The 17,670-nt window shown below is 47.3% G+C and overlaps 1 protein-coding gene across 2 annotated transcripts in view; it reads left to right on the top strand.

The window, feature by feature from the left end:
• Nucleotides 1–17,670, top strand: part of LOC307239479 (transcription factor IIIB 90 kDa subunit-like) — a gene marked incomplete at its 5' end in the record, with an annotated part of 92,429 nt that overhangs the window by 55,517 nt on the left and 19,242 nt on the right. For both annotated transcript variants that reach the window (XM_080012866.1, XM_080012865.1), the window contains 4 exons: nucleotides 909–970; nucleotides 1,431–1,512; nucleotides 2,172–2,227; nucleotides 2,794–3,056. In XM_080012866.1, the coding sequence (XP_079868992.1) occupies nucleotides 909–970; nucleotides 1,431–1,512; nucleotides 2,172–2,227; nucleotides 2,794–3,056 (463 nt within the window). The remainder of the gene's footprint in view (nucleotides 1–908; nucleotides 971–1,430; nucleotides 1,513–2,171; nucleotides 2,228–2,793; nucleotides 3,057–17,670) is intronic.

The following is a 17,670-nucleotide window of genomic DNA, read 5'->3' as shown; positions in this document are numbered from 1 at the left end:
TGATGGACCCCGCCCCCTGTGATTGTCGGTCTGGTACAAAGCTCCGGTTCATGACCTCAACGTGATGAACGGAGAATCTTGGAAACCCCAGAATTAGTTTGATTTTCCTCATGGATGCATGTGTTTCTTCTCTCTCTCTCGTCTCCTCTTCTCCCTGTGAACTCCACCCAGCAGCTCCAGGCCTCCTTCCTAATCACAAAGACTCACTTTCATGGAACGCTGCGCCTGTTGTTCCCCAAAACTCAAGAGCTTTCGCACCTTCAGCTCTATCAGCGCATCGCAAACCGCGGGCTGGTATTGGCTTCACCAGGATGAAGGATGAGGGTGGTGGTGGGGGGGGGGTGGGGGGAACACAGTCCCAACCGTCGGGATTACCGTAAATAAGAAATGCTAATCGTGGTTTTGGCTCGTTACCCGCGATCTAGCGAGCGTGTCGAACCTGAGGAGAAAAAAGTGTGCAAAGGTAGAGCGGCTTAAACGGTGTAAAGCCTCTTAAGGTCTTATCAGGAGTCACGCTGGCTTTTATTTACTGATGAGCCTCCCCACCGCTTCCACCGAGAGCAGGAAGTCAGGCAGGATGCCGTGCTTAGGCCACGCCCCTTCCTGTTGGCCTCTCCCCGAGGAGTCGGGGGTCGCTCTTTCACTGCTTTGTCTTGGTTTTGGTGATAAGAATTTCAGAATGTAATGACAAGAAGAAACAGACTTTGTATGTTTTGTGTCTGTATTTCCAGTCATAGTTCCTCTTTTAGATGGAAATGTGGCTCACAGAAATATATGCTGTGTATGTATGTTTATATGAAATCTGAAAAAAAACGTATTCCTTGAACGTATTTGATCTCATTTCAAAATGCAATAACATTTCATGACTGTTCTGATCCATCCGTTCTGATTGCTTCCTTCCGTAACAGACGGTGCCGCCGACAGCGGCGAGCTGGACCTGAACGGCATCGACGACGGCGAGATTGAATGGGTGAGTAACGGACATTTAAACAGACTTGGGTTCAGCAGTCCTTAGGAAACACCAGAAAAGAATTATTCTCCCAAAGTTGCTCCATTGCAAAGAGACCGAATAAGCGTGAGAGGATTGTTTAATTTCAGGCTGGGCGATTTTTGGATAATTTTTAACAAGAGCTTGGTTGAAAGTAAGCGTTTGTTCTAAACCAACTCTGTCATTTCTCAAGTACAGCAGCAGCATGTGCCGTATAAAGCATCAAAGGAAAACACTGGTGTTTTTTGAGCCTTGTTTTCTGATCATTTGGAGTCAACCTAAGTGATTGGCTTTAAAACACTGGATCATTTAAAATATTCAGATGCCACTGACGGGTCAGATTAGGTTTTTGGTTTTAGAAAAATACCGGAGTTTTCCTTTTAAATAGTTAAGAATGGAAAGCAGACGAGTCCTGACCCATGATGGTCGCCTACCTCCACAGTATCTGCTGAACGAAAGTGAAGTCAAGGTCAAGACGGCTCTGTGGATGGCGGAGAACTCGGACTACCTGAAGGAGCAGAAAGGTACCACGAGCTGCCCCTGCAGGACTGCAGATTTCACTAGCCACTTTCAGCATTTCACTAGCCACATGGTCCCGACGGGGCCCGGAGTTTAAGAGATAAAGACCGCTGAAGTCATGGAATTTGAATTGTGTGGGTCATGGAACCTGACTGACACTGGACTTACTCACTGCATTTTATAATTTTGACTATTTTTTTTTTTTTTAATTCCTTGTTTTTTTCCTCAAGGGTCTGTCCCGATTCAGACAAAGCTATTTACATTGTTTGAAAAGTTAATGATTGCTTGGTTGTAAGGACGTGGCCTCGCAGTCATGGAGATGTTCAGAGAAGTTGACATGTCATTCAGAGTGGGAACCCTGTTGTGGAACAGTATCTCTGCATCACTTCTCAATGTGGGGTCCAAGGACCACCCTAGGGGTCCTTGCAGAAGGTCCCAGGGGGTCGCCGGTAAAATGATTAATAGTTAAACTTCACCGTTATTTAATTTCCAAGTAGTTGTAACATTTCCAGTCATGTCTGGATGTCTGTTTGGATCCTAGTTTCACTGTTGTCTCCCCCAACTAGAGCAGGGACGAGGAATCAGATCTAATCAATACAAACCACCTTACTGATGTGCAGACTTCCTGTCTCCAGAACTGACTGTTTCCTGTTTCCTGTTTCAGAGAAGGAAGCGAAAATCGCCAAGGAGAAGGAGCTGGGGATCTACAAGGAGAAGAAGGTGGAGACATCCTGGACGCTCAGGGCTCGGGGGCTGAAATGTCAGACGTTAACATAAGAGACTATCTGTCCCCGTGGTGTTACAGCAGCACACATCAAAACACATCAGCAATAATAATAAAGTCATAAAATAGTAATACAAGTAATAAAAACATGCAATACAAAAGAATAATCACAAAAAATTTGAAAGATATGACACTTCAGGCAGGCCTGAAGCCCTCCACCGGAAACCCTGGTGTCGACGGCTCCTGCTCCGTTTCACGTCCTTCATTTCCTGCTTTTGGCTTTGACTCTTCTTGTTAAAAACCAAACGTCTCTTGTGATTCTCTGAACCCGAAGGAAGTTGTGAGAGGCCGCAGGAGACGCTGACAACTCAATGTTTAAAGGGCAGTGGTCGTTAGAGGTTCAGGACGGGAGCAGCGGGAGCTGACTCTATGGGGGCAGCGGAACTAAAGGGCGGGGCACTCGGGGCACTCGGGGCGGTACGGGGACCAAGTGGCAGCCTGGCTGCTCATCCTCATCTGGTACTAAGCTTTTACCGCCGCCCTCCCCTCTGGTCCTCCGCAGCGCAAGACGCCCGGCCGGCGGCGTGACCCGATCCGGGCGAGCACAGCGGACGAGGCCATCGAGAAGATGCTAGAGCAGAAGAGGATTTCCTCCAAGATCAACTACGACGTCCTGAAGGACCTGAACATCCGCCCGGGGGCCAGCCCCGCCCACCAGGCGCCCAGCCCTGCCGGGACCCCCACCAAGAAGCTCCCCAGCCGCACCCGCAGGCCCACGCACACCCCGCTGAGCCTGGGAACACCGCTAAGCACCCTGGGAAAAAGGTGAGTGGCCGGCACGCGGCACAGAGCTGCAGCTGAAATAAATTAAAAAGAAAAAGCATGTTTATAAAATCTGAAAAAACTAAACAAATTTCTTAATTAAATAGAAAAAAAAAGTTTATATATAATATAAAAATATGAATAAAGAATATATTGTTGAAAAAATGTTTAAGAATAAATGAGAAATATCTGTAAAAAAAAAGAAGTAAATCAATCATAAAATACTACGTATAATTGATTAAAATGAGAAGAATATCTTTGATTTATAAGCACTGTTCAAGGCACCTGATGGTGGTGACGGTGGTGATGAGGCGGGACGTATATCGTCGCCGGTGACGGGCCAACAGGTGCATGAAAACGAAACGCGCTCCCACGTCAGGAAAACACCACTACCCTCCCCACCACCACCACCCACACTCCTCCAACCACACCACCCCAGCCTCCATCACCATCACCACCCTCCAATGCCAGAAAACACCAAACACAACCACCACTACCACCCAATCACCGCCCCAGCCAACACCACCCACCACCACCACCACCACCACCACCCCTCAGCCTGTTGGCCACACTGATCCCCGTCCAGCTTTCCAGATAAATCTAATGAGTTTCCTGCCGCGTGCAGCAGAGCTGTGTTTCTGACTCTCTATAGTATTTATTTTTATTTTTATCCGCGTGCTGCAGTAGATTGGCTTCCTGTGGCTCGGGATTTAAACTTTACAGCTAATGTTGGTTTTAGCAGCCATCTTGGAGCTTAGCGGGCAGGACAGAAAAGCTTGGTATCAGAATGGGAGACTTCTATGGCATCAACAGAGCAGCGTGCTATCGAGCATTAAAAAAAAAAAAAAGAAAAACATTCTGTGCCAAATGGAAGATCTTGAGAGCTTTATCTCTTCACTTTCACTGGGGCAAATATAGCACCGGAGGCTTGTGCAGTGGGAGTAACTTGGCAGTGATGTTTTTATTTTCAAGCTTTATATGAACATTAAAGTGGTAATCCCTAACATTATTTTGTTACGATGTTAAAAAAAAAAAAAATTGATTTCTCTGGCGCTTGATAACAAACAGCCGTTCAGTGTGTTTGCGTTCTGCATGTGCACCTCTATATGTGCTTTACATGGCTGGTGGCGGGGTCCGCCAGTGAAGGGCAGTCGTGGTCTATAAGCTAAAGCAGTGTGGTCAGTAAACTGTGGATGAACATACATTAAAAAAAAAAGAGAATAAAAAAAGAACAGAACATATCCACCACCACCTCTACCACCTCCACCACCTCCACCCGGAGGGACCAAGAGAAGAAAGAAAACAAACAAATGTGTCGACAGGAGGAACACTTCAGAGGAAGAAAGATGACGTCCACGATCCAAGACGGGGGCAGGAATGCATGTTGGAACGCAGCTCTGTTTGGAACTTGGTGCATCAGATAAAACGTAGAGAATGAGTTTATTTACCCGGTAGTGACGGGGACCTCTTCCATTTAGATGGAAAAGCCAGTTCAGTCGCCGTGGCTGCTTGCTTGGCCTTCCTCTTTATTCTTTGTCCAGTTGAAGGTCGATCAGGATGGAGGCGTGGCGTGGGCTCCACGGGACGCTCCATCACCACGGTGACTCCCGGTGCTACGGCTGCTTTTACCGGACGCGAACCTGGAGTCAGTCTCCTCAAAACAAATGTATTTTGGAAAGGCTGCGTTCACGCCGCACGCCAGAGTGCCCCATTTGGATTTATTCCTCTGATCCCATTTTTTGTGACAAACTCGCGGCAAGGAAGCAAATTTAGCCAAATACAATGCATATAACATAAAATCACCAACTGCGCAAATTCCGGCCCGATCACCGAGGAGACACACACACACACACACACACACACACACACACACACACACACACACAGCTGTTTTTACATCACGTTAATAACTGTAAACACATCAGGAATCAACGGGTGGCATTATTTATCAAATGATGGATTAATCGACTGTTGGGAAATTAATTATATATATCATGTAAAACATTTTCCATATGAACTATTGACGACTTCATCAAAATGCTGAAGATGTCTGTTTAAGACCAGATAAGTTGCGCAGACAACTTATCATTTTGTACCGTTTAACCTTATTTTACCGTGATTTTTATGGTCTAAATAATTCATATATGTGACTTGAAAAACTCCTCCAATATAACCCACAAAAAAATCTATCGTGAAAATAATCATCAGTTGCAGCCAGGGAAAGGGGGGCGGAGCTGCCAAACCCAAAAGTAGATTTATTCTCCATTTACGGGTTAGAGAGAAAATACAATATCATTAAAGGCATAAAAGTAAAACTAATGGTAGAACTCGTAAATCATTTTAAAGTGTGAATCTGTGAGATGTGCTGCTCTACATGCTGTTTGCTGTTGCTGGCGACGGGGTCCGCCGCTTGCCAACTGAGTGAAGGACAACCACGGTGATGAACATTCGCAAAGAAGGAACATCAACCATCCCCACCACCTCAACACACCCAGGAGACGAGTTTTAAATGGAATTCCGGGACTTGCAGTGTAATCCACCCAACACGGCCGGCGCTATGGATTACCACTTTAATGGGCGACTGTCAGTCACTTTCCTTATGCCTCAGCCGGTGGAGCCCTGGGGGAGTCCGGGTCCTCGGCATTTCACAGCTTTCTTTTCATTTTTGCAAACCCTGAACCGAACGTCTGGCCGTTCACGGAGAGGAAGCGCAGAAGCGGCGCGTATCTGTTTCCCGGCGTCGACAGACGCTCTTGTGTTTTCTGCCGTTGCGTTGTTTTGCGACAGCTAGATTCACAGCAATATGTATCGGAGCGAAAAGCCTTCTGCAGCCGGTGTCCACGGTTCCGCCGCGGCGACGTCCACGAGCGAGGGCCAAGACGCGCTGCTGGCTTCCCGTCGCTCCACTTGGCGCGCGTGCGGCGGCAGATTGGCAACGCTCCGCCTGGGAACGCCCAGGTGATCCACGGGCGAGGGCCCATCTCCGTCTCCCCTTTCACGTTTCCTGCTTTCCTTTGATGGCTTTTGGCGGGGGCAGGGCGGAGGGAGGGCGTCTGAGCCTTTTCTTAAGAATGGACACTTTCCGGATGCATCCGACCTCTTTCAAATGTTTCAAGCTGCCTTCGTGCCTGGGCGATGAATCATTGATGTCCATCTCTGTTTTTGAATCATTCATTCTTCACTTTTCCTGAATGGAGCGGTGGCCTGGGCTTCTTTAAAAACCTCCATTTATCAGGGAAAGCGGCAAACTCTGCACTTTGTAACATCGCTGACAAAACACAAAGTTCTTTCCCATTAAGTTTTTAAGCCACTAACAGGAGCCTTTTGTGCCCTGGGAATGAAAACAAACCAAGCAAACGGCACAAAGCGCAGCGGCGGTTGGAGGCAGAACGCTTCCTTTCAGCCGCTCGCAGCGACCGTTGCTCCGTTGTATGAACAGATTGTTGTACGTTGTGGAGGCGGAGGAGGGATGCTGGCGCCGCACCACCAAACCAGGATAACACAGTTAGCCGGCTGTAATCTGCTCCGTTTATCTGGTGGCAGGGATACAAGGGGGCGCCTTAAAGACTTTGAAACGACCGTATCACACATTTAAAGACCTTATTCTAAAAAGTGATCACACGTCACCCCAGCGCCAGCTGAAGGAGCCTCAGACCTGGCAACCCAGCGTGTGCAGCGACCCGGTTGTCCCTCGTCCGCACCCATCACACGAGTGGAACCGGACTGTGCCGGTCAAGAACGACCTTCAGACCGGCGGCCGCCTCAGGCCTCCCTGTAACATCTGGAAGGTCCCAGAGCAAGTCCTCCAGTGGGAGCCAGGTATTGGGGAGAATGCGTTACCGTGTAAGGCGGGACCACGCAGTGAGTCGCTGACCACCGGGGCGTGGCCGGGCTCATGGACTTGATGGTGTGTTGTGATGTAGAGCGTGTCGGTCATAACCAACATGAAGCGTGGATTTGGGATGAATCCCTCAAAACGACCCATCACCAAGTTGTGATTCGTTCCTTGTCGGTTTCTCTTCACGATAGTGAAGTGAATAGTGAAGGGGGCGTGTCTTGAGCTGTAGGGCGGAGCCTCACAATGAACCGTGGAGCGTTAGAAGAACATGTTGGTGCTGGTTTTGGAGGAAACAGACGTCGTTTCTAGAAACACGGATTGGCTGTTTGGGGTCCTGGTCCGCGCCTCCGTCTTCTCCAGCATTCAGGATTCTCCATCTTCTCCAGTGTTGAGCATCCTCCACCCAGAGCAGAGTTCTCCGTCAGGATGGAGTTGTGGTGGTCAGAGGCCCACAGCACCGATCACAGAGCGGCCATTGTTGCTAGTTTGGAGGCCCCGTGTGGGGGGGGAGGGGGGTACACTGGAGCATTGTGCTGCTAACGCTAGCAACCGTCCCCCGCTCCTCTTCTTCGTCATCCCCTTCATCCTCATCCTCCTCTTCGTCATCCTCGTCCTCACCCCCTTCATCATCTCCTTCATCCTCCTCTTCGTCCTTGGCGTCATCCCCCTCCCATTCCTCCTCTTCATCATCCCCTTCATCCTCCTCTTCCTCCTCCTCTTCATCTCCCCCGTTCTACCTTCATCCTCTTCGGTCTCAACTGCTCTCACTGATCTTAGAGCTTCACCTTTTGTTCACAACTTTCCATTTTCATATTTGTCTCCTCCTGTCTTTTGTCCGACCCTAACCCTGTCTGTCTGTCTGTCTGTCTGTCTGTCTGTCTGTCTGTCTTTTTTCTTTCTTTCTTTCTTTCTTTCTTTCTTTCTTTCTTTCTTTCTTTCTGTATTTGTCGTTTCATCCTTATCTTTTGTCTTTCTTTTTGTCTTTCTTCTTTTTCTGTCTTTCTATTTTACAGTTCCATCTTTCTTCTCTCTCTCTCTCTCCATCTTCCAATTCTGTCTCTTTTTATCTCTTTCCTTAACTGCTGTGACTCTTATCTCCCCTCTCTGCCTTCTCACCTCGTCTCTCTATCCACTACCCCCCTCCCCCGCCCCCCTCCACCCTTCTTTCCTTCTCCACCCTGATTGGAGGATGGAGAAGCACTCTTCTGCAAATAGACAGATAATTGCCCTCCAATGTTTTTATGCTCTATCCCTCCCTCTGCATCGCTCTCCCGTCGCTCCCTCCTCCTCCTTTCATCTCGTACTTGCACCATTTACTGTTTCTCTCTTTGTCCTCTTTCCCCTCAAGTTTTATCCTCCTTTTTGGGGAAAACGGAAAGAATGTGTGAGAGTTGGAGAGGGAATTCCTCAGTGCATTTTTCCCTTTCACACACACACACAGAGAGAGAGAGAGAGAGAGAGAGAGAGAGAGAGAGAGAGAGAGAGAGAGAGAGAGAGAGAGAGAGAGAGAGAGAGAGAGAGAGAGAGAGAGAGAGAGAGAGAGAGAGAGAGAGAGAGAGAGAGAGAGAGAGAGAGAGAGAGAGAGGGGGGGGGGGGGTTCGGTCCGTGTTGGTTTTCCAGAAATGTAAATGGACCTGCAGGGTCGGCCAACGGAAGAAGTGGACAACTCAGCACTTCTCTGGCCAAGAGTGTGTGTGTGTTGCATCAATGACCTCATTTTCTCATTTTCTCTCAGAGTGTGATTGGGATCCTCGGTGAGCTGCAGACTTCCTGTCGTTCTCGGCGTCTGTTGCTTTAAAACCAGGGGTCGCAGGTTTTTTTTTTTTTTTTCCCTATTTGTTTCTTTTTGGTGGTTGCCGCGGTGATGCCAAAATCGACAGTAAATTCACATTGAGTTTGTAGAACTTAAAATGTTATGATGCGAAACCTGGACCTTGGCTGATGCAGCGTCCGGTGCTTCCAAATCTGGACATCACTGACTAGACTGGAGCAGTGGTTCTCAACCTATGGTCCGGGAACCCCCCAGGGGTCCTTCTAAATATTCCAGGGGTTCCCTGGCAAGAGGGTTAATAGGTAAAATTCACCATTACTCAATTTGTGAGACGTGATAGAATGTCCAGTAACGTCTGTTTGGATCAGAGTTTCACCGTTACCTCCCTGAACTCGAGCAGAGAGACACTGAATCAGATCAAACCATAAAAATATTGATCTGATTGGATCCTGAAACTAAATCCAATGGAATGGATCCATGGCTTAATGAGCGTCATCAGGAAAATATTTTTATTATAAACATATTTTAATTGCAGGTTTAGAGGGTTTGGAGGAGTCTGTTCTTTTTTTAAATATTTTGAGCAGTTCCAGTTCTTCTCCCACGCACCCGTCCCTCTGGAGGGTGTGAAACCTCTTGTTTGTTTTTACAGATTGTAATAGTGTGTGCGTGTGTGTGCGTGTGCGTGTGCTTGTGTGTGTGACTTTTTCCCGTTCGGTCTTTTCCATCAGGACTTTTTACTTTTTTCTCCACTCGTTACGCGACGAGCTGAGTGAGCGGAGACTGTCACATCCCAGCCCTGTGCGTCCCCCCGCCCAACACACACACACAAACACTGTACCCCCCCAACACACACTCTGCCCCCCTTCCCCAAACCTGTGAGCAAGGCATTTGGAGGCTCATTCTCAGGTGTGTGTAGAGAAACTTGTTTTAACACACACGCAACTACAATATGCACACACACAAACAGTAACCCTCGCAGATACGCATACACACACATCTACCACACATGATGATAATATATCATAATAATAATGATAATATATAAAAAATGTATAATACTGATAATAATAATAATAATAATAATATATGATAATAATTCAAATGCATAATAATTATAAATATGCAGCATGCAACTGAAAGTACCTTACATTAATAGAAGGTAATAAAATATTTCTTGTTAATAATGATAATAATAATAAAGATAGAAGTAATAAAATATGAATTTAAAAAAGCAAACAAGCTAAATTAATAAAATTAGTACATATTTTGCTCAATTTCATTTTGAGGTCATTGATGACCTTGAAGGGTCACTCTACACATGGACGCATGCAGGAACACAGTCACACACACACACACACACACTCACGCCCACACATGTGCATGCTCTGAGCGCTCTCCCAGCTCGCTCCCATGCGACATGATCCAAAGTGCAGACGATGAAGCACTGCTGAGGCTGAGCTCAGTTTTCGTAGCAGAAATGAAAGTGAATGCAGAGCGTCAGAGGCGTCGTTCAGGCTGGAGATGGAAAAGTGGTGAATGACAAACTGCGCCACCAGCTTCTTTTTTGCATCTTTTTTTTTAAAGCAACGTCTAGATCCCTCTTTCCAAGTGTAAACACACCAAGTTAAGTCACGCCCATCTCCCATAGAGATTCATCTAAAATTAGTGTGTGTGTGTGTGTGTGTGTGTGTGTGTGTGTGTGTGTGTGTGTGTGTGTGTGTGTGTGTGTGTGTGTGTGTGTGTGTGTGTGTGTGTGTGTGTGTGTGTGTGTGTGTGTGTGTGTGGTAATTTGACGTGCTAATGCGAAGGTGTTTCTGGGCCCAGACGAGCTGAGTCGCAGCTTATCTACTGAGGCACCGCAGCTCGGCTCCCAGACGCCGTCCTCCGTCCAAGCCTTTGTTCTCCATCCTCCTCTCCTCCTTCTGTCCTCCTCCTCTCCTTGTCTCCTCCCCCTCCTCCGCTCCGGCGGGGGCCGCCGTTTGGAGGGTCTCTCTCGAGTGGCGGCCGGTTGGACGGCGTCCCGGCTTTTATCCGCCGCCTGGAGCCCGGAGCCGGGGCTGATATCATTGTGGAGGTTCAGGGACTGAGGCTCCGCCACCAAGATTAGCCGCTGCATGGCTTCCCTTTGGGAGGAGGGAGCTTTTACTTTCACGACTTCAAGTAGTACAAGTAAAACTGTATCCAGTGTCCTGATGTAACCCTTAAAGTCTATAATATGATGTAAAGTCCTGAGTGCATTAGTGTGATTAAAAAAGAAAAACAAGGAAAAAAAGAGTAGATATTTGAAATAAATTAAAATATATATGTATTTGACATGTAATACAATAAAAGTATAGATAGTTGAAATGTAATTGAGTAAAAAAGTACAGATATTTGGAATGTAATGGAGTAAAAAAGTACAGATATTTGAAATGTTATAGAGTAAAAAAGTACAGATATTTGGAATGTAGTGGACTAAAAGTCAGAAGTTTCCCAAAGTGAATAAACTAAAAGTACAGAGACGGTCACAACGAAAGTACTTTGACTTAGTTTCTTTCCGCTGTTCAACCCGAGAAGGCAGCGTTGGCCTCCTTCAGCCGAGCTCCTGAAGTTTAAAGCCGCGGGTGATACGTTGGATTAGTTTCTCTATTATTTTTATTATGACCCTGCCGTGCCAGTTGTCGGGCGGCGGCTCAGGCTTAGTCTCATTGGCACTAAGCTGATTAGGAGCCAGCAGACTGATAGAGGGGAGAGCGGTGGAGGGAAAGGATAGAGTGGCAGCTGTAGAAAGGGAGGTAAAGAGGAGAGTATCTGTGGTCTGACCTCTGTGAGGTAAATAGGGAGCGAGGGAGGGAAACAGAGCGATAACACTGACAGTGGGAAAATGTCAGGGGGAGGGGGGGTGAGAAAAGAGGGAACACTGGCTGAAATGTCAAAGAGAGGGAGGGGGAGGAAGAGCGAGAGAAAAATGGAGGGAGTGGGAGAGAAGGAAAGATGGAGGGAACACCAGGTCTGAGGGCGGGGGCGAGCAAGGGGGAGGGAGGGAGGGAGAGAAGAGGAGAGAGGTAAAAATACAGAGGGAGGAGGGAGAGAGAGCCTTCCTTTTCCTGATCTATGTCTGTTTTTTATCTATCGCTCCTTTTTGGCCACAGGAGGCGTTGACTGTTAACGGTAATGAGGCAAAGTGAGAGAAAGAAAGATGGAAAGACGAGGAAAGAGAGGAAGAGAGAGGCCATCTGTCCTGGTTCGACCCCCGATGGAGGTCAACCATGTCATGAGAGAGGGATGGAGAGATGGATGGAGAGAGGGAGTAGCAGAGCGTGGGATGGATGACAAACAGGGTTTGTGGGTTGACCAAGTCAGATAAACAGCATCATGCTGAGCGGGCGGCTCCTGTTGACCACCAGCGTCCGGCGGCAGACCCCCCCTGGTGCCGCTGGTCCGCCAACTCCAGCTTTTTGTTGATTTTTAGGTTTGGTTCATTGTTTGTTTATCAATATTATCCAGTAATATCACCACTTCATTTTGGGGTTTGTTGTTTATTTTCCAATGGTTTCTTCTACCTTCTCGTGGATCTTGAGGTTATTATAACGTTGTCTTTCAGGGGATTCCTGGGTATCAGGTTCTGAGGTTGTATCGATCTCCTATTTTCTCCTTAAGTCAGATTGAACCATAAAGTGATCGTAACAAAAACACCTCAACAGTGTTGAGCAGGTGTTTTCAAATCCACGGTCCAACGGCCAAACATAGCTCTCTTAGGAGGCGGGGCGACCAAGGCCCGACAACAACACCAAGGACAGATGGAGCGAGAGAGACGGGTTCCCTGACCACTGACACTGGTTCCCAGATCCCTCAACGCCGCTTCCTGGACCACTAACTCAGGTTCCTTGATCACTAATTCAGGTTCCCAGAGGAACGATTAAAAGGTAGAAGTAGATGAAGAGGTGGAGAGCAGTTATGTCTTTTCCTTGTTTTCCAGGGTGATTGGACGTTCTCATGGGTAGCAAGGAACAAGCCCTGATCCCTGGGTCTCCACAGACATTTAGGGTGATAGAGGTCAGCGGTCACCCCCACATTCCTCACCTGACGGTCTCTGGGACTCTGGAATGTTCTTATGAGCGTTGGGGAAGCTAATGAGGTTCACTGTTATTTAACATTTTCAGCCGTTTCTCGGGGCGTCGTCTAGGAAACCAGATTAAACCGGAACCATCAGGCAGACCGGCCTGGTCATGCTTACCAGTGCTCGTCACGTCTGAGGGCGCGCTCACGCCAAGCCTTTCTCAGTGCTTAAAGCCCCCCCTTCAGCTCAGCTGGGCAACTTTGTACCCTGGATGCTACTGGTTGTAAGTACATTGTCATTATGAAGTAATACTTGTTTTTTGGTACAAGTACTGCATTGTAATGTTGTTTCAATCATTTTTGAAACTATGGTGAGGAGAAGGAGGCTATTAGGTCCTCCTCGGGTATGGGGGTCTGGAGGTCTGAGGAGAGGTCTGGAGGTTTAGGGGTCTGGCGTTCAGGATGTGGAGGTCTGAGGAGGGGTCTGGAGGTTTAGGGGTCTGGCGTTCAGGGTGTGGAGGTCTGAGGAGGGGTCTGGAGGTTTAGGGGTCTGGCGTTCAGGGTGTGGAGGTCTGAGGAGGGGTCTGGAGGTTTAGGGGTCTGGCGTTCAGGGTGTGGAGGTCTGAGGAGGGGTCTGGAGGTTTAGGGGTCTGGCGTTCAGGGTGTGGAGGTCTGAGGAGGGGTCTGGAGGTTTAGGGGTCTGGCGTTCAGGGTGTGGAGGTCTGGGGAGGGGTCTGGGCGTTGAGCTTCACATATGGCTCCATTGTCCCCCACCTCTCAGTGATTTATAAATGGCCGCCGTGTCGCTGGTGTGTCGGTAGCCACTCCCCACCGCTGTAGAGCGTTGGCATGGAGACGGCGAGCGCGCCGCCGCGGGATGCTGGCTGCACCGCTGACGACCGTTTGACCTCCGACCCCCGGGGAGTGCTGCAGCTTTCCCCCAGCGAGGGCAGATTAATCACTGCGGCGCCCCCTGTGGCACTTTGTGGTGAAGCTACAACGCTAACGGTGATGGATCGGGGGTCAGATTACACCTCGTACCCCTCCCACCCCACATTCCTCCTGTTGATAGAGAGCACGGTTTACATCAAGATGAAGAAATCAGCATTGTTCAGAATTAATTCATATAAATGAATTCATAAAATATGTTTTTCAACATATTTCAGTTCATAGTTCAGATATTTTCTACTTATTTTTATTTATTTTATTATATATATTTTTATGTATTTTTTTTTTAAGCAAACCCTTTATTTATGATGTTCTACAATCATTTTGGTAATTTAATATTACTTTTTTTCACTGCTGTCTTTACAATATTCCTTCAGGGATTTTAGTCCATATTTCTAGTTTTGGAGATGAATTTGTAAAAATGATGTTTGCACATCCAGAGCCTCAGATAAAGGATTCACCATCCGCCCAAACAAACCTTCCGAAAAAATATCAACAGTGATTTCATTCCACTTTTGTCAAAGCAGAGTAAATGGAGCTGGAGGTTTATCGTATTGGACCTGGAGCTTTTTATCAGCAAGAGGCTTTTTAAAATAAATTAAAAAAAAAAACGATTTGGGGCCGACAAAACCGCCCTGCCTTGTTGTCGTTACGCCGTCCGGTCGGGGGAGATAGAGCAGGTTGGATTTGGTGATTTTTTTTTTTTTTGGTGTCCAGTCCAATGAGAAACGGGTCCAAAACGACGAGAATAACAAGATATGAGAACGGTGGCAACCTCTGGAAGAGCTTGTGAGTTTCTGCTTCTTTTTGACAAATGAGTTTGTTTTCCTTCAAGTTTTTACAAGTTTTATGAAGAATATGGAGAATTTCCTTCCTTCAGGAAATGTTAAATTAGGTTCCCGATCGTTGGGGACGATCTTTACTTAACCCACCAACCTGTAAAATATTGGTTCTGGAGGTCGTCCAGAAGGTTTTCTGTAGATTAAAATTGAGTGTCGCTGCTCAGCTTTATTCAGATTCAGCACCTACAGACCAGGGGACTGCATCTGGAAAGCCTGTATTCAGAGTCTCATCTTATGTTTATTGTTATACCTCCATGTCGATAAGTTGACACTATTTTGTAGGTGAGAATTGGTGCTTTCATCAGATATTTATGAAGTATTTAAGAAATAGTGCAGAAACAATTATTATTAATGTGGATTTTTATGAGCATGGATGACAACACCTTGAACGGTCTATGAAGTTCAGAAAACTGCATTTACTCTAATACTCCTTAAAGACAACCTTTTACTGAATTGCGATTTCATGATAATCAAAATGCCGGACGACATCTAGTTTCACATCACAACATCAATATTATATGGATATGATTTGGATATTATATCAATATTATATGGATATTATATCAATATATGGCCCTCATCACCGTCAGTCTCCATGGGTTTATTGTTAAGGTTCTGACATATTGTGACTGGAGCCTTTAAAAAGGACACAATCCAGGTCTCCCTCCCTGTGTGGAGGCATCTGCCCTGGACCAAGGCACACTGTCCCGTACAGCTGTACGCACTCCGCTGTGTGTCCGTCTGTGACCTCTGACCCTTCGGAGGCGGACGGAGGGGGTGGGGGGGGGGGGGCTGTGAGTGACACCAGACCAAGCCGATCGATCGATGGAGGGTCAAAGGTCAAAGGTTTACAGGGAAGTAATTCTGCTGATACAGTGTGATGTCACTGGAGGGAGGAGGAGATGATCTGCAGAGCGTTGCCTTCAGAGATGTTCGTCGCACCTCCCGTAGCTCCACAGGAGCAACGTGGCGTCCAAAGAACCTCCGTCCGAACACCCCGCCCCCCCGACTCCCCCGCGGCCCCCACCATGACAACACAGTTTATCAGGGGCGGTGGAGAGAGAAGGGAGCAGCGCTGTGCTGTTTGGACGTTTGCCTTATTTCAGTTGGGGATTACAGAGCGATCAATGTGTAATCTGGATGAGGCAGATCGGCGCCTCCGCACTGTTCTCCCGTCCTCCGCCCTCTTTAATGTTTTAAAGGTCTGCATGCTAACCCTGTTAGCTCAATGCATAGCGGTGGGTGGGATCAGCTAGCCTAGCTCCTGTGAAAGTAGGGGAAATCCATCTGAAAAGCTCTGAGTTACAAGTGATGCATTTAGGGTGGAGGGAGAAGGGTGGGGGTGGAGGGAGAGGGGATCTTAACTGTCTGATCTTATGACTTGACACTAACACTTAACACACACTGTGTGTTTGTGTGTGTGTGTGTGTGTGTGTGTGTGTGTGTGTGTGTGTGTGTGTGTGTGTGTGTGTGTGTGTGTGTGTGTGTGTGTGTGTGTGTGTGTGTGTGTGTGTGTGTGTGAGAGAGAGATGGTTGATGTCACGCCTGATTTAGTGGTAAAGAAAGGAGTGAGTTTGGCAGCTGTGTGTGTGTATTCTGTGTGTGTATTTTGTGTGTGTGTGCGTCTCATGCTCCCAAATTGAGTCGGAACCCAGATTATTATTGTTATGAATTTAAATCACAGCTCTGCATCGAAATAATTCAATTCAACCTTATTTCCACACACCCCCCGTGCAGCTTCCTGCTCCTGGTGGCTCCTGAGGTGACGTTCAGGAGACAATGAAGCATTTCTCTGTTTCTCTGTTTAACTTAATAACAGGAATAGAACGGGTCATAACTACTAGACTAAGGCTTCACTAACTAGTATCACTAGTTATGTATATACTCATATTATGGACTGACATCACTAACTACTTAAAGGAACAAGCAACCGTTTGTACAGACATGGTTTAAGATCAGCGCTGGACCACATCCTGATAAATCCATATTTTTATATGAGACTGGATATTATTGTCATATATATTATATCTTATATTATATTATATATTACATCATATATTATATATCATATTATATATTATATATCATATATTATATTATATATTATATATTGTATATTATATTATATATCATATATTACATTATATATTATATCATATATTATATATTATATTATATATTATATATTATATCTTATATTATATATACCCTTGAGCCTCCAACACTTCTTCACCTCATCCCTCCATCTCCTCCTGCCCCGTCCCAGCTTAACCTCCCTGTCTCTCTCTCCCTGTCTATTTCTCCCTGTCTCTCTCTCCCTGTCTATTTCTCCCTGTCTCTCTCTCCCTGTCTATTCCTCCCTGTCTCTCTCTGTCTCTCTCTCCCTGTCTATTTCTCCCTTTCTCCCTGTCTCTCTCTCCCTGTGGGGGGGGGGTTGTGCCAGACGCCTGAGAGTCTAATGAGCTTTAGAGAGGAAAGTAAGGGCCCCCCCCCCCCCCCCCCCGAGCCTCAAGCTCCATCTCTTTCTCTGCCCCCCGCCCCCCCCCACTCTGGTTAATCAGCGGATTAATTAAAATCTATCCCCCCCCCTCTCTCTGTCTCTCTCTCCTTCTCTCTCTCTCTTTCCCCTCCCCCTCTCTCCTTCTCACTCCCTCTTTATCTCTCCCCTACCCCTCCTTCTCTCTCTCTCTCCTTCTCTCGCTCTCCCTCCCTCTCCAGGTTGGAAGGTGGAGGGCTTTTCTGGTGTCTGGGTTTTGGGGTCGGGGTTGTAGGGAGGGGCTGTCAGGGTGTTAGGGTGGGGGTGATGGGTTTTAGAGTGAGTGGTGTTGGGGTGGTAGACTGTTTGGTTGGGGTGGAGGGTGGTGGAGTGTTGGACTTTTAAGCTGGGTTTTACGGAGGAGGTGCTGGGATTTTAGGACGGGGTCTTAGAGTGGGCGGTGGTGGAGTTTTATTGTAGGGGTGATGTGTTTTTAGGGTGGGGGCGTTTCGGGCCTTCAGGGTGTTGGTGCTTGAGTGTGGTAGGGTGGAGGATTCTGGAGTGTTGGGTTTTTATGGTGGGGCCTAGAGGGCCTAGAGTTTTGGGCATGGCCGGTGAGTGGTGTTGGGGCTGAGTGGTGGTGGGGTGAAGGATGGTGGAGTATGGTGTTTTTAGGGTAGGGGTGTTGGGTTGGATCGTGGTGG

Source organism: Zeus faber (genome assembly GCF_960531495.2).
Source record: "Zeus faber genome assembly, chromosome: 13".
Lineage (NCBI taxonomy): Eukaryota > Metazoa > Chordata > Actinopteri > Zeiformes > Zeidae > Zeus > Zeus faber.
The sequence above is the reverse complement of the archived record's forward strand: the minus strand, read 5'-3'. Positions and strand labels throughout refer to the sequence as shown.